This window comes from Marmota monax, unplaced genomic scaffold, assembly GCF_021218885.2.
Source record: "Marmota monax isolate L192 unplaced genomic scaffold, Marmota_monax_Labrador192_F-V1.1 WCK01_AAM20220418_F8-fsc01121, whole genome shotgun sequence".
NCBI classification, from domain to species: Eukaryota; Metazoa; Chordata; class Mammalia; order Rodentia; family Sciuridae; genus Marmota; species Marmota monax.
In genome coordinates this window covers 3,523-27,229 of record NW_026694123.1, presented here as the reverse complement: position 1 = coordinate 27,229, position 23,707 = coordinate 3,523, and the positions used below count along the sequence as shown (strand labels likewise).

At 41.4% G+C, this 23,707-nt stretch overlaps 1 protein-coding gene across 1 annotated transcript; it reads left to right on the top strand.

Annotated features, from left to right (window-relative positions):
* Nucleotides 1–381: 381 nt before the first annotated feature.
* Nucleotides 382–8,024, top strand: LOC124107589 (vomeronasal type-1 receptor 94-like). Its single transcript, XM_046465760.1, has 4 exons — nucleotides 382–426; nucleotides 837–903; nucleotides 4,779–4,795; nucleotides 7,062–8,024. The coding sequence occupies exons 1-4, from the start codon at nucleotides 382–384 to the stop codon at nucleotides 8,022–8,024; spliced, it is 1,092 nt and encodes a 363-aa protein (XP_046321716.1).
* The last annotated feature ends 15,683 nt before the right edge of the window (nucleotides 8,025–23,707 follow it).

Below are 23,707 nucleotides of genomic sequence, written 5' to 3'. Positions count from 1 at the left end.
GAGGGCATCTGTCAGACGTCACAGGGAGAGGATCTACAGAGCCTCAGGAGGATCTAGGGACCTCTCACCCCCAGAATCCAGGTATCACAACATGTGAAATGGGTACAGGTTAATTTGAACTTTGAATCAAAGTAAGAGAACTTGGAGTTGTCTACAAGATTGGGATGCACTTTCTTTTGTCAAGGGAACTCATAGGAAATTTTGAGCACCTCTCCCCAGATGGTTGTTATCCTGAATAGAATCAAATCAAGGGGACAAGAGAAATGTTCCACTGGGGACTCCATAGTTCTGTGCTCCCCAGTGGGATCTTGTCATCTTAGTACAGACACTAATATTGCAGGCTGCAGAGAGATGAGCTCAAATCACCCTTTCCTTATAACCATGCAGGTTTTGTTTGGGTGCACCAAGTGCTCTGCATCCATCCAGGTAAGTGCCTCTCCGTTCAACAGAGATAGTGAGTGAGTACCTGAAGCTTGTAGGAGGAGGTTGCAAAGGGCAAATTGTGTCTAGGAGTGAGGTTTTTGGTAGCTTAAGACACCCCTATATTTAAGAAGACTAAGGTGCTCTGTGAAATGTGAGGAAGGAGATCTTCCTAGGTTGCATCATCCATTGAGACACAGAAATTTAGGTGCTATTTTCAATAGGAAGTGCCAATTATCTCAGTTTTCTATTTAATTTCCTTCTAGCAACTATAGCAGTGCTCATGTTACATATGTGTTTCCCTGTTTGATATGCTATTTACTCCTAAAACAATAATCAGGGATGTAATAAGTCGCCTTGTCTGCTTTGTACTAAAAATACTCAGATTTCCTTCTCTCATCTTCCTGAACAAATAGAATATTACTGATCTGCGACTACTGGACTCTGAGGAATTAAAAACAATAATTTTATATAGCCCAGAAGGTAATGAGGGCAACCTCACATGGCCACAGGCATCTATTGAATTTTCCCATACAATCTTTCTTGTCCTACATTTAATCTCACAATTTAAAAGTGAATGGTGCCACTCCATAGTGTGTGCTCTGCCCATGAGCAAATTTCAAGTGAGAAAACAGTGGTCCTGTGTCACTATCCCAGGAAAATACCAGTGAATCCGATTGTGGTGTCCTTCTCCTTCCCCAATGACAAGGTAACATTATTATCTATAGCTAGATAAGAAGAATATTTGTGTCCATTAATCTTCTTTCTTTTCATTATTCACTTAAAAATTCTTTTTGCCCTTTTCCTAATAATGAAAGTGTCTGAAAGGCCTTTGATTATATATGCCACATTTTTTTTATCTGTTCATTCACTGAAGGGCATCTAGTTTGGCTCCACAGTTTAGCTATTGTGAATTGTGCTGCTATAAACATCAGTGTGGCTGTGTCCCTGTAATATGCTGTTTTTAAGTCCTGTGGGTATAGACCGAGGGGAAGGATAGCTGGGTCAGATGGTGGTTCCATTCCCAGATTTCCAAGGAATCTCCACACTGTTTTCCAGATTGGCTGCACCAATTTGCAGTCCCACCAGCAGTGTGTGAGTGTGCCTTTCCCTCCACATCCAAAACTCATTCTGTCCTGGTGTGTATTTTCAGGTCCTATTTCATGCAAATGCACTTCCAGAAAAAAAGTGAATCTATCTTCTTTTCTTCTTCCTAAAACAAACCAGACTTGACTCATGTCATCAGGGGAACAGATCCTCCTGCAGGTAAGTTTGGGTTTCCCACTGATGAAAGCTTAGGGTCTGTAATGAATCTAATTTGCTGTTCCCTATTGTTGTTAGAAAACTAATTTTTCTTTTAATGATTCTGAATACAGACTTTAAATATTCTTAGGGTCTCTCTGTAAGTGTGAACCCCGAGCTGTACTTAAATCCTTCCAGTTTATAGAAACAATGGATTATTTTTAGCCTTATTTTCTGGAAATAGCTGCCACTCATTCACCCGAGTATTCTCCAGGATTTTCACCTCCTTGGTCCTTATATATGTCACACTGGCTCTGCACCCAGCAGGGCACCTGGCTGTGGGTGGTGGTGCCCTCCCTGATGCACAAGCTGTTTCTCCTTAGTGCTCGTCAGAGTTTCCCAGCTAGATCTCTGCCACAGAGAAGAACTTCCCGCCCAATTTTTCCTGAGATCCTAACCCACTTAAAGCAGGATGAGTCCCCCTCCCACATTTCACTTGTCCATCTTACTTTAGCCATGGGAACCATGGTAAAGTTGAACTATGTGGCAACCGTGAATCAAAGTGTGCTCCTTTGCTGCTGCTGGTATTATTATTATTTTGGTACCAGGGATGGAACCCAGGAGTGCTTGACCCCTTGAACCACAACCCCAGAACTTTTCACATTTTATTTAGAGACAGGGTATCACTAACGTGCTTAGGGCCTCTTTAAGTTGCTGAGGCTGGCCTCAAACTTGTGATCCTTCAGTCTCAGCCTCCCAAACTGCTGGGATTACAGGTGTGCACCACTGTAACCAGACCACATACTTCCCCAGTGACTTATGTCCCTCTCTATGAAAGTTGCAGTCTTTCTAATGTAGTTTTCTTTGAATAGTGTGTTAACTGAATACCATCACATTGCTAAGAGCCACAGGTTAGGAGGCCCCTTCATTACTCTGCAGGGAAGCAGAAAGTTTCATCCTGGTCCTGAGCCTCTGGGCTCTTCTGTGCTAGAAAGGTGTTAGTGGCAGATGCATGGCTGGGAGAGGACATGCTGGACAATTTCTTTTAGCTCATTTTTATAAAAGATTCATTATTATTCACTAGAACTCATTCTAATGTCAATGAGCTATTAACACAGATGTAGCTACATACTTTTTAAAGTCACTTACATATTGTATGATATTTAGGTGAATAAGTATTCTGTATTGAATGTATGATTTGCTGATACATTATGATGTGATCTGAAATTTAGATGGAAGATGGACACGGTAATCCCAGGGTCCCAGAGATTGAGGCATGAGTGTTGTGAATTCAAAGTCAACCTCAGGAAATTAGCAAGGCTCTTGGAAACTTAGTGAGACCCTGTCTCAAAATAAAAACGAGGGAGGGGCCTTGGGCTGTGTATCGTTGGTTGAGGACTCCTGGGTTCAATTTCTGGTAGGAAAAATAAACCCTTTGCACACATCTGGATAGATTCATAAGTACGTAATTCCTCCTGGGTCTACACTTTTTTTTTTTTTTTTTTGTTTTGAAAAGTGTTTGTTAACGTTCCTTCATGCTCTGGAGAAAGGAGACTCATTTTTCATGCTGCTACTTTGCAGTTTTACCTTCAGACAGATAGGACTTTCTGTTATTTTTGAAGCAACAATGAACTGGGGTCTTAATTTCTGAATATTTTTGAAAACTCCTGACTTCTTCTCATTCCTACTTTTTTCTAAAACTTTCATGTTTTCACAACTACATATTTTGAAGTAATACTGAAAATCATGTTCTTGAATGCTCTGATCTGCAGGTGACTTAAACATGTTACTGAAAGTTTTACAATGCTGTGTGCTTGCCTTGCACATGTTTTAACATGAATTAAACCCAACAAAAGCAAAGTTTCCATTTCACACAAATGGTATAAGAGAATGCAATTTTAGAACTAAAATTCTAAATTTTTATTTTAAAATGTCATACATAAATGATTATAATTAAACATAGATGTTAAGTTATTCTTTAAAGATTCATCAGTGTATATTTTACCTACATGAAACAGTTGTTGTAAGAACAGATGTAAGTAATTTTATGTTTAAAGATGTAAGGGAATAACATCTGTGCCTGTGATCATGTGTGCCTTGTGGAAGATCTTCCTAGTGTCATTTCTGGGCTTATCATGGTAGCAACCTGAATATACTGAATAAGCGAAAGAATAAAACTTTATTTTTCCTCATAACCACATTTGGGAAAAGAAGGACTTTTTCCCTAATTGTATAGAGAATTTCCCTTTTAGACAAACACTGCATGTTCTTACTCATGCATGAAATCTAAAAGCATTCCACACACTCTCCAAGAAATATTGTTCCAGCAGATCATTCAACAAATTCTCCAGCATAAATTTCAGTCTTGGGCATTTGATTCCAGAAAAATGTCACCTTGAACTTGTAATAGAGATAAGATCTTAGAGCTCATCTTTCAGGAATGGGCTGGACATGTGTCCTTTAATTAAAACCTTAAAATATCAAGTCTGTTTTAAATGTAGTTCTATTTACTACTCTGACTGTAAAGTCTTGAAAAGGAAAAAAAAAGTATTATTTGGTAATATTTCCAGAATGTTCTAACATATGCTAGTTATTCTGTCCAGAGGATGAACAAAAATGTGACATGTATAGCCACCTCAGAGGATTCCAAATACAGACATAAAGTTTGAAGCCCTCAGAACCAGATTGTGCAAATGTTCTACTATGTTTTTTTTTCTTTTTTACTGGAGTTTGAACACAAGAGCAATTAACCACTGAGCCACCTCTCCACCCTATTTATATATTTTATTTAGACACAGGGTCTTGCTGAGTTGCTGAGGCTGGCCTTGAACTCACATCCTCCTGCCTCAGGCACCTGACCTGCTGGGATTATGGGTGTGCATCCCCGTGTCCTGTGGTAATTTCTTTCTTCTCTTTCTTTTCAGGCAGGGACACATCTCATCTGTTATTAAAAGAACTGCATTGATTCTCCCAAGTCTTGTGCATGAAGAAATGTATAATAATAAGATTAGAAGCCAACATTTCTGGAGAGCTCATTATGTGCCACGAACACTTTCAAGGTTGGTAGGCACACTTTACTGTTTTCCCACATAGTCTCTGCAGGATTCACATAAAAGGACTCTTTACATGGACAGCTAAGATGACTGGACCTCAGCATCCCAGAGTGCTTAAGAAGTTATGGTACATGGCAGCTGTGACTTGCAACTTCAACCAGTCTGACATCAGAGTTCACACATCAATATTTTCTTTTTTATATATTACAAACATTTGTTCTGGTGAGAAATAAGCCAGAATTAACATGGTGCAGATATGAAGTAACTCCATGCAGGTCTAGTCTGTGGACACCCATGTTTGGGAGGGTCTCACTTCCAGTTTCTTGCAATCAACCCCCCTGAAATTTGGCCCAATTTGTAGACCTCCTATTAGGCACCTGACAGACAAGATCAGGAAAAGGCAAATCAAGTAAGCTCCTGTCTTGCCCCAGACAACCTCAGACATGAGGAAATAGGAAGGAAATATATTCTAAGATAGATGGCACTTCTTTTGAGCAGTGATTTTTTTTTTTCTAAATCACCGGCTCTTCTTATTTTTCACTTTGAGACAGGTTCTCAGGAAGTTGCTGAGGTCCTTGCTAACTTGGTGACATCAGCATTGAACTTGCCATTGTCCCATCTCAGCCTCCTGAGCCACTGGGATTACATGAGTGCACCACAATACCTGGCTGACAATTTTTTTTTTTTGCACAACAATATCCATTTTACTTTTATTCTTTTTTTACTGAAAGATCACATAAACAGATATTAAATTCAAGGAAATTTTCTTTTCTTTTTTTTACTATGGTAAAATATTTATTTATTTTTTTAATTTTTATTGTTGGTTGTTCAAAACTTTACATAGTTCTTTTTTTTAAATTTTTTATTGTTGGCTGTTCAAAACATTACATAGTTCTTGATATATCATATTTCACACTTTGATTCAAGTGGGTTATGAACTCCCATTTTTACCCCGTATACAGATTGCAGAATCACATCAGTTACACATCCACTGATTTACATATTGCCATACTAGTGTCTGTTGTATTCTGCTGCTTTTCCTAAACTCTACTATCCCCCCTTCCTTCCCCTCCCCTCCCCTCTTCTCTCTCTACCCCATCTACTGTAATTCATTTCTCCCCCTTGTTTTTTTCCTTTTCCCCTCACTTCCTCTTGTATGTAATTTTGTATAACCCTGAGGTTCTCCTTCCATTTCCATGCAATTTCCCTTCTCTCTCCCTTTCCCTCCAACCTCTCATCCCTGTTTTTTTTTTAAATTTTTTTTTGTTGGTTGTTCAAAAACATTACATAGTTCTTGATATATCATATTTCACACTTTGATTCAAATGGGTTATGAGCTCCCATTTTTACCCCATATACAGATTGCAGAATCACATCAGTTACACATCCATTGATTTACATATTGCCATACTAGTGTCTGTTGTGTTCTGCTGCCTTTCCTATCCTCTACTATCCCCCCTCCCCTCCCCTCCCCTCTTCTCTCTCTGCCCCCTCTACTGACATTCATTTGTCCCCCTTGTATTATTTTTCCCTTTCCCCTCACTTCCTCTTGTATGTACTTTTGTGTAACTCTGAGGGTCTCCTTCCATTTCCATGCAATTTCCCTTCTCTCTCCCTTTCCCTCCCACCTCTCATCCCTGTTTAATATTAATCTTCTTCTCATGCTCTTCGACCCTACTCTGTTCTTAGTTACTCTCCTTATATCAAAGAAGACATTTGGCATTTGGTTTGTAGGGATTGGCTAGCTTCACTTAGCATAATCTGCTCTAATGCCATCCATTTCCCTGCAAATTCTATGGTTTTGTCATTTTTTAATGCAGAGTAATACTCCATTGTGTATAAATGCCACATTTTTTAATGTACAAGAAAACTGAAGTATCAATATATATGCCACTGTGGATGTCACAGTGAGATTGGAAGGTACTGAGATAAGGTGGTGCGTGGACATGCGTTCTCCAGGGTGTGAATAGAACATAGTTTTTTGTTTTTTTTTTAAATTTTGTACTGGAGGCTGCTTGGTGGGTAAGTGCATCAGCACCAAGTTCCACCTGGTCCTTTTGACTCTTTATTTTGAAACAGGGTCTCACTTGATGCCCAGACTGGCTTCACACTTGTGATCCTCCTGCCTCAAAGACTTGGGTCACTGGGATTTCAGTAGACACCACTGTGCCCAGCACCAGAACTGAGTTTTCATGTGGAATGAAAATACAGTTTGAAGAACCTTCTTTTTCTCTTCATGGTAGTGGTGTTCATATGAGATTGATGAAGGAGGTCCTATTTGCAAAAGAAAAAAAAAGACATTTTTGTGTGTTATTGTGGTCACAATATTTTTCTTTCCCTTGTAAGATGAACAAAGCCAACAGACTGTACAGTAATAGTCACATAAGAAACACCGTGTACACCGTGACTGGTGTTGGGGTCATGGCCAATGCCCTTCTTCTCCTCGTCCACATCTCCTTGCACATTACTGAGCACAGACATAAGCCCACTGACCTGCCCATTGGTCTCCTGGCCCTAATCCACCTGGTAATTCTGCTCATCAATGGCTTCATAGCTTCTGACATTTTTATACCTCAGAGGGGCAGGTGGGATGACCTGACATGTAAATTGCTCATCTACCTGTACAGGTTGATGAGGGGCTTCTCCATCTGTGCCAGCTGCCTGCTGACTGTCCTCCAAGCCATCACTCTCAGCCCCAGGAGCTCCTACTTGGCAAAATTCAAACATAAATCCTCACATCACAACCTGTGTTTCCTTCTCTTCCTGTGGGTCATCTACTCATCCTTCAGTAGCCACCTCTTCATCTCCATTGCTGCTACACCCAATTGGACCTCAGACAACTTTATGTATGTCACAGAATCCTGCTCCTTCATTCCCATGACCTTCTTCCTCCGTCACAGCTTATCCATCCTGCTGACCTTCAGGGAAGTCTTCTTTATAGGAATAATGGCCCTCTCCAGTGGATACATGGTGGCTCTCCTGTGCAGGCACAAGAGGCAGTCCCGGTGTCTCCACAGCACCAGCCTCTCTCCAGTGTCATCCCCAGAACTGAGGGCCACCCAGACAATCCTTGTGCTCATGAGTTGCTTCGTGGTCATGTCCACCTTGGACAGCATTGTCTCCTATGCAAGAATCACACTGAAGGATGATCCAATATTTTACTGTATCCACATCCTTGTGATCCATAGCTATGCTTCGTTCAGCCCTTTGGTGTTTATTTGTACTGAAAAACGTATAATTGTTATTTTCAGATACATGTGGGAGAAGACAGTAAACATTTCAGTAGGAGTGGTGGATAAGTTCTGTTAAGGCGAGAAATTGCACTGAATTTGGAGTGATTTATCATGACAGAGTGTGTAGAGTCTTTGATTTATATGCAATGCAAAGTCTCACTCCCTCTGTTAAACCATCCACTTGGACATATGTGAATGATGATTACATCAAAGAAAGCCAAACCATGTGCTTCTACAAGATATTATGGGGATGTCATTTTTCTCACTGGATCCAATAGGGGCCTGTGAGTTGGATGTCACTTGTCATAACCTGGGTTATTCCGAACTCTTTTTAGATACAGAACAGTTCCAATGCTTCTCAAATATTGCATTGTCTTCATTATCTGTATTTTTCCAAACTACCTTTGTAAACATATTCTACCACGAAATATCACATGATCCAGCACACACACAGTACACACTCATACACACACAGACACACACATGTTCTACATGCAGGGAGTCAAACAGTCATCTCCACATCACTGCTCCTAAAACCATGCTTTAAATATTCAAACATAGAAACAACTCAACACCTACAACCATAAGAATATGTAAACAATACACAATGGCCTCTGCACATTCTGGAATATCATCAACTCTTAAAATGGAAGAATATTCTGGAACACGGGGCCACCTAGCTGAGTACTCAAGTTACTCTACTTAGTGAAGCTGGTTTAGTTGTAAATGAACAAACATTGTATAAATGTACTTAAAGAAGGTGGGAGTTGAAGTGGGCAGAGTGACAGAGCAGGAACACAAGGGTGTCCCAGAGACCAAGATAGGGGGCAGTGGGGCACTGTCCCTTGGTACAAGGAGAACATATATTCAGTTAGGAAGTGAGTGCTGTCATGGATGGTGTTGACTATTGTGCAATAATGTGAACAGATTCCAGGCCACTTGACTGAATGCTGAAAAATGGTCAGAATGTTTACATTATATATATATTATCCTCATAAAAGTGTTTTTAAGTATCAACTCAGTTGTGGAAAACATTCTTTCTGAAACTATAAAGTAAGGGATAAGACTCTAAATGTGCCGCAGTGTCATTTGGTGAGCTTTGAAACGTCAGAGCTGATTTTTCCCATTGATGTGAAGATTGATTTTGAGAACCTCATTTGTGATCTCAGCCTCTCCCAGGAGAGGTGTTCTCCATGCGGATGCTGTTAGGCACCACTTTGTGCTGCTCAGCCTTCCAAAGACGTTAAGCATTGCAGTGGGTAGCTCCTTTCCTGTGTAAAAGGTACATGCTGTCAAAACACCGGGTTTAGACAGTAAGTCACACGGGGAAGTTTACCAATCATGACAGCAGTGCTGTGAAAATTATGCACTTGTCATATATTCTCTTTAATTAGAAAAATTAGCCAAATATAAAATACTCTCAAATCAAATGTCTTTATAAAAAATGTAAGTAGTAAAGGAAGCAAAGAATATGAGACTAAACATTTTAAAAATCGGAAAAGGAACATAGATAAGAGGAGAAAAGGGGACCAAAAGATTACAGGACAGAAAAAAGTGGCTGTTTAAGTTATCATGAATAGGTGTTAAGTCTGAATCAATGAAACACCTCAATCAATTGATATTGGGTGGCTGAGATCACAATAACAGCAACACAATCTTAAGACAGCACATCAAGGTATAGCTGTAAACCAGGCCAAAAGGACCCAAGAGACATGCAGAACATCCCACCAAGGGCAGAATCCACTACTCTGATGTGCTCAGAGCAGTGCTCAGAAGAGGACACACATAGGTCACAAACAAGCCTCCTCGATCTTAAGGACACTGATATCCTATCAAGTATATCAACAAGCACCAGAGAGTGAAGATGAAATTAAGGACTGAAAACTGTCAGTCCCAACTACGTGGAAATGAAACAACACCATTTAACCAGTCACATATGGAGAACTCACAAGTGGAATAAGAAATTTCCTTGAGAAAAACAAGGACCAAAGTACCACCTACAAGAACTTAGGGGTGCATCAGGAGGATGTCGCAGAGACGTGAAGCAACACGATTCCATTCACAACCAGATTGAAAAACAGAACCCTAGACACACACAACCTAGGAAAACTGAGGTTGGAAACTGGAACAAAGTAACTGTTGATGGAGAAGAGTGAACCAGTAGCACAAGACACCCCACCCCTCCAAAAAGGAGCCCAGAGACATGGGACTTCATGATGGAGGGCTACACATTTAACAATTAGCACCAAACCATCTTGATCTCCTCCAAATTCAACACGTTGAAAGCATCATCCATGGTGAAAGCCTGGGGTTCATCCATGGGACACAGGTGGCTCAGTATATGTGGATCAATTATAGGGACACACAGTAGCATACAAATTCCAAGGAAGGAGAGACATTGACTCATGAGTGACATGTTCACATATGTATAAACAGTAAAAATCCCACAGAATTCCTTTCAGGATTCTGATAGGCATTCAGCAGAACACAAAGGCAACATCCCAAGAATTCTTTTTTGTTTCCTTACAATTGCCACAAAATATGTGAAAAGAAAATTTAGAGAACAATCCCCACAATAAACCATTATAAAGAGCAAAATACCGAGGCATAAACTTGGCCAGGGAAAGAAAACACTTATACCCAGAAAACTATAATGATTTCAAGAAAACAAAGCAATCAATGAATCAGAGGAAACATGCATCATATTCATGATGCGAAGAATCAATATCAAAATGTCCTTACTATCAGAGTGATGTACAGATCAGATGCAATCTCTTACCCAAATCTCAAGAGGATATTTTACAGAAATAGGAAATGAGGTAGCTAAAATCCACATGCAACCCTACAAGACCCTGAATAGGTAGATCAACCCTGATAAACCAATAAAGCTGATGGAATCACACCCAATTTTTAAATATATCATGAACCTATGGTAATTAAAACAGTGTGTTAGGGCTAAGGATGGATTTTGGAGTTGTAGCACTTGCCTAGTGTGTATGCACAGGTCCTGGGGTTCATCACCAACACTTGAAAACCACACATGTGTACAAAAGAAATAAAAAGGAAGAAAGAAAAAAATATGGTATTGGCATAATAGTAAACCTATAAACTAGTGGAACAGAATGGGGTGTCTTGGTAAACGTCCTCATACAATGTCATGAAGACATCTTTAAAAGCACTGCCAAATATAGCCAATGTAGTATGAATAGTCTTGTCAACAGATATTTGTATGCAAAAGAAAAATGATGGACCCTTTTCCTACGGCACACACAAGGATCAAGTCGAGATGGATTGAAGACCTACATGTGAGACCTGAATCTGTGCCAAAAGAAAACAGTTGGAAATCTTCATGACATTGGAATAGGAAATGATTTCTGCGATATCACACACAAAGTACAGGCAACAAAGTCAGCAATATGATGACATGAAACCAAAAATCTTCTGTACAGAAAGGTGAACAATCAGCTGTCAAAAGACAACATACAGATGAAGACTACATTTTCAGATCATATATCAGGAAAGAGGTAGATTTTCAATGTTTGGGGCTGGGAATGCAGCTCAGTTGGTAGAGTGTCAGCCTTGTAAGCACAAGGCTCAGGGTTCAGTCCCCAGCACCACACACAAAGAAAATTAACTTTTATTAAAACCTCAGAATTTAGTAAAAAAAATAATAACCTCATTAAAAACAGCAAAAGAAATGAATACATATCTCACCCAAGCAAAAACACGTATGTGGCCAACGAACAAAGAAAAGATGCTCAACATCCATCAATTCTCAAGGAAATGTCAATCAGAGCCACCAAGAGGTGTCCTGTCAGGGCAGTCAGGAGGGCGATGATGTGAAAGGAAAGGTCACCATGACTGTGGAAGGTGCCCTGTGCCTGGTTGGATGCCTGTTATGGCCCTCGAGAAATTCTGATAAATATCACCATTGTACTTGTGTTTTGAAAGAAAAGTCCAATAAAGAATGGGATCTGAGCAGAAGGGATGGATGGACACATATCTGCTGCCATTCATTACCACCCAGACCAAACATAGTGTCTTGGGTTCTCCTGGGCATTTATCATGCATTTGATTCTTTCTTTCAATCTGCAAGTCCAGGTTCCCATTACTTCTCATTTTTCTGAGTCCTGGACAACTTCTGTTTTTATTTATCTGGATCTTCGACGTATTCTATTTGGGTATGCCCTGTGGATGAATACATCCAGGTTTCCGTATCTGGTAAATGTCATTTTCAACTTTATTCTTGAAAAATGATTTGGTCTTCATGTATAACATTTGGAGGAAAAAAAAAGTTGTTTATTTGTTTTTGTTTACACTTTTAAAATAAGGAGGGGATGTGGGGGTAGAAAGATAGTAGAATGAAACCAACATTATTACTGTATGCATATATGTGATTGCATGGCCAATACTATTCTGCAACACGTACACTCAGAAAAAATGAGAAAAAATGTATCCCATCTATGTAGGATATATCAAAATGTATAAATGCATCCTACTGTCATGTGTAACTAATTAAAACAAATTTATTTTTTTTTTTTTTTAAAAGATATGGTCTCGTGGTCTTCTGGGTCCCAGGGTCTCGGGAAGCAATGTGCTTTCCCTGTGCTCTAGGCCCCATGATGTGCTGATTTTGGAGGGGGTGCTCTGCTTTTAAGACAACCTCCTGCTTTTAGGCAGTTTAAATGCGAAGGGCCATTGTCATTCGTTTATCTTTTGACCATATCATAACTCAAATAGAAATACTATGGCTATAAGTGACTTTGAACTCTGTGTAATTTTTCCAAGTTTCAAAGACCTTAGAAGGAAGTTGGGTTCTATATCAAAACCTCAGCTTACACAGAGTAACGCTGCATTACTGCAAAACATCTGCTAGGATTTTCTCATGAAGCATTTCTTGTCCAAAATTAATTTCACAAATTACAAGCAAATAGAGTCAATCCTGACCATGTACTCAACCTGTTGAGAGCCACAGCCGAAGGGGCCCCAGCAAACTTCCAGCTGCCAGCTGATGATTGGCTCACTGTGGCCCAAGCAAACTTCCAGCTGCTAGCTGATTGGCTCCTCTGCAGTGATGCTCATTGGGCTGTTTCCCCTCCTTTTCAGACCACAGAGCTGCTCATTGGGGGACTTTTTTTTGGCTCCGCTGATGCGACCCAGCCAATCGGCCTCAAGAGCAGGAGAAAAGGGGGTTGAGAGGCTCGTGGGAAGCCAGTGGTGGCAGTTGGGCTCTGAGAGAATTCCTGAAGAGCTCGTGTGGTGTGGCATGTGTGTTCTAAAAATAAAGTTCATTTCTGCTTGATAAGTGGCTCATGAATTGTGCCCAGGCAGACTGTGGCACAACCACTTAGGTACATGACCTAAGTGAGTTAGCAAGGATATTTAAAGAGAAAAGGTGGTGGTTGTTTCCTATTTCTGGTGACAAAATATCCAGGAATACAAGTTCCTAAAACTTGGGAAAATAATATTTATGCCCATTAATTTTAGATTTTGGGATGTCGGGATTTTTCCTGGGTTTACATGCACCACTATGCCTGTCCCCCATTTCTTTACTTTAAAAAAACATTCTCTCTTCTCCCAGAACTCCTGAAGACTTGTTTAAAAATATTGGTAATGTCAATATTCTGAAACAGAACTATACTTACAACTTTTTAAATTTACAAGGAATTTTGTATAATTCTTAACCTGGTCTCAGCAAGAGGATTTCCATTCATTTTGATGATATTTTGATATAGGAGTCCTTCCAGGTTTTTGTTTAGAATTCTTTCATCAATCTAGTAAAAAACTTAGTCCATTATTCTTCCACCTCTTCCTACCCATTTTTTTTTTTTTAAGTTTTGGATCTGTAATTATGCAAAGGTTTGAATGTTTATAGCTTGTGCACACTTCTTTTCAATTAATTATTTTTTGGGGTAGCAGGAATTCAATTCAGGAGCACTGAACCCCCGAGCCCCATCCCCAGCCTTATTTTGTGTTTTATTTAGAACAGGGTCTCACTGAGTTGCATAGGGACTCACTCTTGCTAAGGATGGCTTTGAACCCACGATCCTCCTTCCTCAGCCTCCTGAACTGCTGAGATACAAGTGAGATACAAGTATGCCACTGTGCCTGGCTCATATTTATTTTATTTTATTTGTTCTTTTAAATTATACATGACAATAGCGTCTACTTTGACATATTTATACAACCATGAAATAGGTCTTATTCTAATTAGGGTCCAGCCCTGTATTTGTACATGATGTGGAGATTTACTGTGGTGTATTCCTATATGTGCAGAGCAAAGTCAGGTCAGGTTCATGTCACTATCTTTCTTTTTTCTGACCCTCCTCCCTAAATTGTAGAAGACCTCAGAAGAGGGCAAGACCTCCCACATTCTTGGATAAGCTGAATTCATATTTTTAAAACACCATACTACTGAAAACATTCTAAAAATCCAATGCAAGGATATTTAATTCCTATTAAAGTCCCCATAATGTTCTTCATATAAATGTCCCACTCAATCTCACTGCCACATCCTCTAAGAGGGGATGAGGGATTGATAGCACATGTTCTCTGGGTTTACCACCTAAGGGACCTTCTAAGGCAGCTGTCCCCTACCAACATCTGGCTAAATTCTCCCAACACCATTAAGCAGAGATCAAGAGCCCCATTTTACAAGTGAAAAAACTGAGGCTGAGACACGGAAAAAGTCAAAACCCTGCAGGAGACACTTCTAAGAGGAACTCTTAGGTCCCACAGATTTCCTTTGGGCCTGAGGTTTGTGGAAAACCCAAGATTTTATAGCCATTTTCCCTATAACACTCTTAAAGGCATCTTGCAAAACGAAGACTTTATAGAAGCAAGTGATTTATTATGTATATGTACATTACATACCACAAATGTATACTTTAAATGTATATTTTAAAATGTATTTTTTTAAAAAGGTAAGCCAGATGCGACCTTGGAAGCCTGTAATCCCAGCAGCTTGGGAAGCTGAGGCAGGAGAATTACAAGTTCAAACCCAGTCTCACCAACTTAGGAAGACCCTGTCTCAAAGTAAAATACAGAAAAGAATGGCTGGATATGTGGGCCAGTGGTTAAGCATTTGTGGGTACAATCCCCAATGCCCCCGTCCCCTAAAAAGAAATAAAGAAAAAAAAAAGGTGTCATCCACTATTATGATTTTTGTATGCAATTTTATTTTATGATCTGTTCTCAGATAGCAAGCATATACACAGGCTCACACGTTTGAATTGAAACTTTTTTTTTCTAGAAACCAGAGCACAATACTTGATCTTTCTGTAGTATTAGTTCAGTAGAACACTAACGGGACTCATCGGGTGGGGATGCTTCTGACTGAATTCTATTTCATGGCTTATGAAAATCAGAACCCCAAAAAGAGAAGAAAATGCCCCCAGCATTGGCAAAGATTCCAAGCCTCCCAGTAATGACAGTTGTAGGGAGAGGCCAAGGCTGAATTCAGACCCTTATCTCACTTGGGGATCTCATTGTGTATTTTGCTTTCCAAGAAGATGGACCCAAAACACTCTGGGCAGAGTGTAATAATCCTCCCTTTCCTGGCGGGAAAATTCATCCCATGCATCACGTTCACTGAGTTACACTAAAACTAGTTGCTTCTCTTAAGAGGAATCCTAAAGGTTTTCCAGGAACCAAGCTGATGAGCAGAGCCCAAGGCTGTGGCTTCAGGGAGAGTTTACGGGCAGCTCTGGCGCCACCTCTTGTCCAATGAGCAGCTCAGCACGTCCAACAGGGGGAAATGACAACAAGCACAGGGAGATGTCCTTGGAAGTTTGGGGGACTTATGGGGACGCAACTGCAGAAGGCGGCGAGGGCCATCTCCTGAAGGAGGCCTTTATCTCAAGTAGGAGGGTCTCGAGACAGCTGAGTGACACAATGAGAGGTGACAGTGTGACAACTCAGCAGTAGAAATGTCCCCATGGTCGGTGTCAGGACATTAGGGACCTAAAGGAGCCCACGCCTGTTGGGCGCCTGCGCATCGCTGGCGCCACCTAGTGTCCGACGCCTTCTCAGCTCCTGGACTCTCGGGCCAGACTAGGAACAGCAAGGAACACCCAGGGGACAGGGGGACTCCTGGCCAAGGGTCTTCACCTGTGTTCTCACTGTCCAGGGCGGAGCCTGCAACACGGAGTGTTGACTGTTTTATAGAGGACAAAACTGTCCACCTGTCCGTCTCCACGACGTCGCTGTCACTCTTGCCCCCTCCCCTCCTCACCTGCCATGCCATACCGTCCCTTAGAGACCCCGGGGCTGCGCTGGCCTCTGCCCAGCCTGAGAGGTGGCATCGCCCCTGTCCTGCTCACAGCTGCAGCGAGTCCCCAAGGTCGCCCTGGCCTGGTCGAGCCCGCTCTCATCCCCGCTTCTCCCCCTGCCCAGGGCCAGGACGCCCTGCCAGGGTCAGTGAGGAAGACCCTGGGGGCCGCCCCAGGACCAGCGGTGACAGCCGCGCCGCGCCACCCACCACCCTCTCGGCCTCCAGGTCACACCATCTACACCACAGGAACCAGGAGGGGTCTCCGCGACAGCCGGGACCACAGTCAAGCCCAGAAACCAAGTCTCCAAGGCGACATCTCAGGACCCTCCCAGAGACCCCTGGACCACAACCCACCTGGACACGCAGAGAGTCCACCACGTCCATGAGTAGGGACAAAGGAGGCTGAGCAGCGGGTCCCCAGCCTCCCTCCATGGCCTCCTGAGGGGGGAACTGCGGCAGGCGGAGAGGACTCTAGGGTCACATCTCCGGCCGCGGAAGCCCCAGGGCCCGGCTCCCCGCTGGGTCCATGGCGACCTCTGACAGGATTTCCAGACACAGGCGCCTCTCGGGTTCCTTCGCCTCGTGCGCATGAGCCTGCCTCTCCCGCAACTCCCCTGGATGTTCCTTATTCCCGCGCTACGCTCCCAAGGGGAGCCCCGGGTGGTGGGCGCCTCCCACATGATTCTACTGGCCCCGCCCCCCGCTCTTCTTAGGGGTGGGGCTCCACTTAGCCCCGCTTGGCTCCGCCCCCATCTCTGCCCATTTGCTGGGCTCCCCTCTCTCTGCTCCTCCCCACCTACTTCCCTAGGCCCCGCCTCGCCCCGCCTGCGGCTCCTAAGTGTTGGCCTCCCAGGACCACTCTGCCCAGCTCCTTTTGCTAAACCTGACACATATACAATAATGCTTCTCAATGACTTCTCAGTGACACTTCCACCCCAGAAGGAACTTGGAGAGGAGTCCCCTGCTCCAGGTCACCAGATAGAGATGGGAGATGAGGCTGGTGGGAGCCTGCCTGTCTTCTGCTGCCAGTTTGCATCCCCAAAGCAGGAGTGAAGCCTGCCACTGTGTCCCTCAGGTGCTTCCTGGGTGCACGGGAGGTTTCACACAAGAGGCACCAGGGTCTAGACTCCTTATGGCATAACGCGACTCAGATATGATCTTTGTTCTGTGATAGAAAATTTGGACAGAAGCTAGGATGCTGGCCCTAACCAATAACCTTGGTGGCAGGGGAGGTTCACGCAGGAGGATCACAAGTTCAAAGGCAGACCTCAGCATTGTAGGGAGGTAATGTTGCAGGTAAATGGATGGCGTGGGAGAAGGTAATGCTAAGTGTAGTTAGCCAATCCCAAAATACATGCCAAATGTTTTCTCTGATACAAGGTAATTGAATCATAGTGGGGTAGGCAGGGGGAGCATGGGAGGAATAGACGAACTCTAGATAGGGCAGAGGGGTGGGAAGGGAAGGGAGGGGGAAGCGGATTACCAAGGATGGTGGAATGTGATGGACATCATTATCCAAAGTACATGTATAAAGACACAAATTTGTGTCTTTATATACAGAGTTATAGAAAATTGTGCTCTATATGTGTAATAAGAATTGTAATGTATTCCACTGTCATATATTTAAAAATAAAAAATCAGGTAAAAATATTTTTAGTTGTCTATGGACCTTTTAAAAATTTATTTATATTCCGTGCTGAGAATTGAACCCAGTGTCTCACACACGCTAGGGAAGTGCTCTACCACTGAGCCACAACCCTAGCCCCATAATTTTCTTTTTATTTTGACCGAGTAATATTCCTTAGTGAATATACACCACATTTTCTTTATCAATCATCTGTTGGAGGGCAGTTCGGTTGGTTCCATAGCTTACATGTTGTGAATTGAGCTGCTCTAAACATGGATGTCGCTGCCTTACTGTATTACAGTGGATTTTTTAAAAAATATATATTTTTTAATTGTAGTTGGACACAATAACTTTATTTTTTTTTTTGTTTTTTATGTGGTGCTGAGGATTGAACCCAGTGCCTCACATATGCTAGGTGAGTGCGCTACCACTGAGCCACAACCACAGCTCCCTATACTATGTGGATTTTAAGTCCTTTGGGTATATACTGAGGAGTGGGATAACAAATTCAAATGATGGTTCCATTCCACATTTTCTGAAGAATCTCCATATAGCTCTCTGTAGGAGATGCAAAAAAATAAAAAAAATAAAAACACCAGCAATGTATGCATGAAAATTTCCCCCTGCATTCTTGCTAACATTGATAATTTCCATTTGGACTGGATTGAGCTGGAATCTCTGTGTAGTTTTAATTTGCATTTCTCTAATTGCTTGAGATGTTGATCATCTTTCCATGTTTGCTGACCATTGGTATTTCTTCTCCTGTGAAGTGCCTGTTCAGTTACCTTGCCCATTTGTTTGGTGTTAAATAGATGAGTTCTTTGCATATCCTGGAGATGAATGTGTCTATTTGAGGGATGGATGACAAAGGCATTCTCCCATCCTGTTGGCTCTCTCTTTACATTATTTTTTTAAAATATTTATTTTTTAGTTGTACAAAACACCTTTATTTTGTTTATTTATTTTTATGTGGTGCTGAGGACCGAACCCAGGGCTTCACATGTGCTAGACGAGCACTCTACCGCTGAGCCACAGCCCCAGCCCAACATTCTTGATTTTTTCCTTTGCTTTGAAGAAGCTTTTTAGTTTGATAGCATCCCATTTATTGATTCTTGATCTTCCTTTTGCTCTTTAGGGATCTTAGGCTTATATTTTTTCTTCCAGTGGACACAGGGTTTCTGGTCTAATACCTAGGTCCTTGGTCATTTTGAGTTGAGTTTTATGCAGGGTGAGGAGGCATAGAGGTTAAATTTTATTGTAATACATATGGATGGCCAGTATTCCCAGCACCATATTTTTTTTTAAGAGTTGACCCTGGAGAATTCCTGAAGAATGAAAAGAAATTGGCTTAAAATGTTTTTTTTTTTTTGCTTCTTTTGCTATCATAATAATGGATATTTTGTTATATTTATTAACCTGAAACAGAAGTGCAATCTTGGAGCTGAGCTTAAAAATCCCAGAAGACATATTACCCCAACCACATGGTCAGTGTGAGAGTGAACCAAGAAGATGGTCTCACATTTTAGAGAGAGGATCCCTAGAGCCACTTGGAATCCATGGGAGGATCCAGGAACCATCCATCCCAAAGTAAATGTGTTACAATATGTGACATGGGTTGGAACTAACTTGAATATGGGATTTAAAAAAAGGAGAGAACGCTTGTGGGCTACATAATTGGGAGCCTTCAGATCCCTCACACAGATGTGTCCAGGAAATTAAGATAAAAGTTGTGAGTTCGATTCTCCCCAGGTTGCTACTATCCACCAGAGACTAAAGTAAAAGTAAGAGTCAGGTGACATGTTCCACTAGGGGAAGCCACGGTTCTGTGATCTCCAGTGGGATCTTGTCACTTTCTTGCAGAAACTAAAATTAAAGCCCTACAGAGACGTGAGTTAAACACGTCTTTTCTTTAAAAGGGTGCAGTATCCGCTCAGGTCCCCTGACTCCCTATGCGACCTGCCCAGGTAAGTGCCTTTCTCTTCCTCAGATGCAGCACCAGTGTGTGAATGGGCTTCAGTGATTGTGATGAACAATCAAAATAACCAAGTTATACATTAGGTTCTAACATAGCTCTAAATTATGCATCCAGCTCTACCCACACTCAACAGCTCAGAGGACTGTTTAGAATTCAGAGGAAATTTTTCTTCTTACTAGATTTTGCCCATTAATTTGGTGACTCATGAAAATTTGTTAATTTTTTAATAAGAAAAAAACATTTTAATTAAATCATTTTAGGTTTCTATCCATTTCTCAGACTACAGGGAGTTTCATTTGCTGCTCTATTGGTTTTCAAAGTGCATACTAGTAAGTGTCCTGGTTATTTTCTGCTTCAGTGTGATGAATCCATAGTCCTATTCACCCAGGAAGAGATAAATGTTAACCCCAGAATTTTATTAAACACACTTGGTTTTTCCTTCTCTTGTCTCAAAAACTCAATTCAAAATATTTTAAGCATTTTCTTCTAATACTGAGATAGGGAGAAATAATAATATATACCAAAATACCTTTTAATTGATCAGAAGGAAATGATGTTTTTTTTTGAAAATATGATACTGATAAAGAAAGCTTATTCTCACGTTTTAGAGAAATAGCAAATAGCATTTTCTTATGCTGATGTATGTTGTCTTCGTTTTGATCTCACAAAAGTAAACCAATGGTGCTCTGGCTGCCCGAAGGTTTTGAACTGGAGCAGGGACTAGGGGTGCAGTTGCTTACAACCAAGGGACAGTAGTGACCACCCCTTCCTGGTTTCCAAAGGTCCAATGGTGTCCTCCCTCCAGGTCAAGAAGAAAGGGGATGATAGTGGAGAGGTGATGGTGAACTTGATCTGTTCGATGACAACAAATGACATATGCCCTTTCATGTATCGATTGCACATCAGGAAATGAGGTTGTAAATCACAGTATTTACAGGATGGTGTCCAGGGGGCACCTGAGAAAGCAGCTTTGTCCCCCTCCCTACCTCCATCCCGTGTCTCTGCACACCCAGGCCCTAGAAGCCCAAAGTGCTGTGGGTCTGCTTTCCTCACTGCTGACTGGGGTGCACCAACTTCGGGATTGTTCACTAGTCTCTGGCCCCTGGTGATGGCATATATCTCTGTGTTGTCCATGACTTAGACAGGGGCAGAATGTGAAATATTTAAGTGATGGCTCCTTGGTCAGGACAGGAAAGGACTAGATTTCCATTCTTGTTTGTTCTCCACTTAGGTTTCTCCTCAAATCTGCCCTCTTAGACCTCCTAGTCCTTCCCCACTGGGCCTTCCCTCACTGTGACATGTCCCTGAACTTCTTTCCACATTATTCTCTTTGGGCTTATGTCATCGTATTCAGAACCTCCAGTCTGAGGAGACCTTGTTTCCACCAGGGTTTAAGTCATGACCTGGGGCTTGGCCCATCAGGGCTGCCAGGAGCTGCTTCAGCCCCTCTCTTCTCAGAGTTGAGAAGGGGTTCTGGGATCATCCTGGTGCTGGACAGGCTTCTGTCTGCACCCTGATCTTGTGGTCAGACTAGTCCTGGTAGGTGTGAGTGGAGTGAGGCTCAGCTGGGAGGGGACAGGCTCAGAGGATTCCTTTTAACTTGCTTTTATGAAATGTAACATGTTTCAGGATGTTTTCTAACAAAACTGACAAGTCAGCACAGAAGTAGCAACATTGCATTCTTTATAAAACATCTACCTGTGAACCATGGAGGGCATTGTGGCTCTCACTGATACACAAGTGTGTGACCTGCACAGTGTGCAGAAGGCCAGCTGCTTCTCTGCCTGCTGTGTCCTGGTTCTGCAGGGAGCTAATGCCTGTGGGGGACCGTGACAGCATCTGACTCTGCCACTTCCCATGATCAGCATTTTACTAAAACAATAAGGTTTTCCAGCTGTAACCAGGAAATTTCTTCTATAGAAAAAAGAGTAATTTTCAGTTGTTTTCAGGCAATGCTTCCCAGAAAACCCAGTTCTCTACTTGTGTTTGCAAGTCCATGGCCCCTCCTGGCTCCGTCCCTCCCTCCCATGACGATGCATGCAGGCTGTCCATCCTTTGGCAGGTCTGAAACCAGAGTCCTATGCCCTCTTTCCACAGATATAATGGGTAGCCTGTTTCTCCTGTTTTTTTTTTTTATGATCTCCATTTTATTTTCTAATCTTCATTAAACTGGATTGAAGACAAACCTCTATTTCATAACATGATAGAAGGGAATCATCATTATTTCATTTTTTTTAAAATTTTTTAAAAGGCCTCTTTAAGGGTTACATATCCCATTTATGTTGTTGTAAAGGTATTTTGGGATCAAAATGTGAGTGTATATCTTACAACTCACTTCAAGTGTGCACACAAGAGTAGGCATCATCTATCCATAGCTACTTGTAGCACTGTGCCTACTAATAACCATCTTTGACTCTTCAAATGTGGAGACTCCTGGAGCATTATATTACCATTTTTTTCTTTTTGTTTTTTCTTTAGCAGAACAAGGGAGGAAATCTTCTTTACATGAATATGTGAATGAAGAAAATAAAACACTTCTTACTAAATGAATCATTTGGAAGAGATTAAATTTTCCTAATGTCATGAATTAATTTCCACTATTTACAATGACACTTCTGCAAAGATTTCAAAGCAATCATTTAACTAAGCTAAAACACTTAAATTGTCTGGACTCCTGGTTGTTTTTTCTCACACCTCATAACTGATATTATCAAACTGTAATTATCTAGGTAGCTGTGGGAGTGATTGCTACTCTTACCCACTTGTTTTTTAGATGATAGAATGGGGGGGATATGTTGCTCACCTCATTGTAAAGGTTACATACTTCATAGCTATAAAGTAGAATTAAGATGGAAATAAAGAAAATACCTTCATTCTATAGGGAGCTATACCATGAGATTGTCACCATCAAATTTTCTATTACACTATTTTCTCTCTGTGCTCTGGATAAATATCATTGGTTACTAAAAGAAGATACTAAATCTTGTTCTCTTATGTAAACTCCATTATCAGAGTGAGTTTGGCTTCCTTTCTCCTAATTAAAACACTAAAATCTATGAACCCCCAAATACTTAGATTTTCCTGGTGTGCTGCTGAATTGCGTACCTGTTATCCCAGCAGCTTGGGATGCTGACGCAGGAGATATGCAGGTTCAAGGCCAGCCTCATCAACTTAGTGAGACGCTGTTTCAAAATAAAAATAAGTGCATGGGGTTGTGGCTCAGTGGTAGAGCGCTCGCCTAGTACGTGCAAGGTCCTGGGTTTGATCCTTAGCACCACATAAAAATTAAAAAAAAAGTAAAGATATTGTGTCCAACTCCAACTAAAAAATAAATATTAAAAAAAAATAAAAAAAATATATATTAGCTTGGGATGTGGCTCATTGATTAAGCAGTTTTGGATTTAATTCCTGGTTCTCACACACACACACACACACACACACACACACACTTAACTCATGATTACTTTTCCCCATTTTTCCATATGCCAAAGAGTGGACAGAAAGAAATTTTGTAATTAAATCCTGCTAAAAATGGATGGTTCTGCTCACTTAGATATGTTTTTTTTTCTGGCATAATCAAATATATATAAAATAATATCGGTGGTTATGTAAACCTGGGTTCAATATCTGGTACCAAAAATATATATAAACAAATTCAAGAAGTCTGCATTCAGAGCTAACATTTTAAATATTTTGTCTCTAAATCGGTGATGAGCAATCTAGAATACTGAACACTGAAAATATATAACTGTAGGGCCTTCATCCAGCATCCACGCACTTTTCTTGAGAGTTCTATGTGGACATTCCAGCCATCTGCCCCACATGAACTCACTTTGGATGCTACCTACTGAGCTTTTTACCAGATTGCTGCATCAAACTGAGACA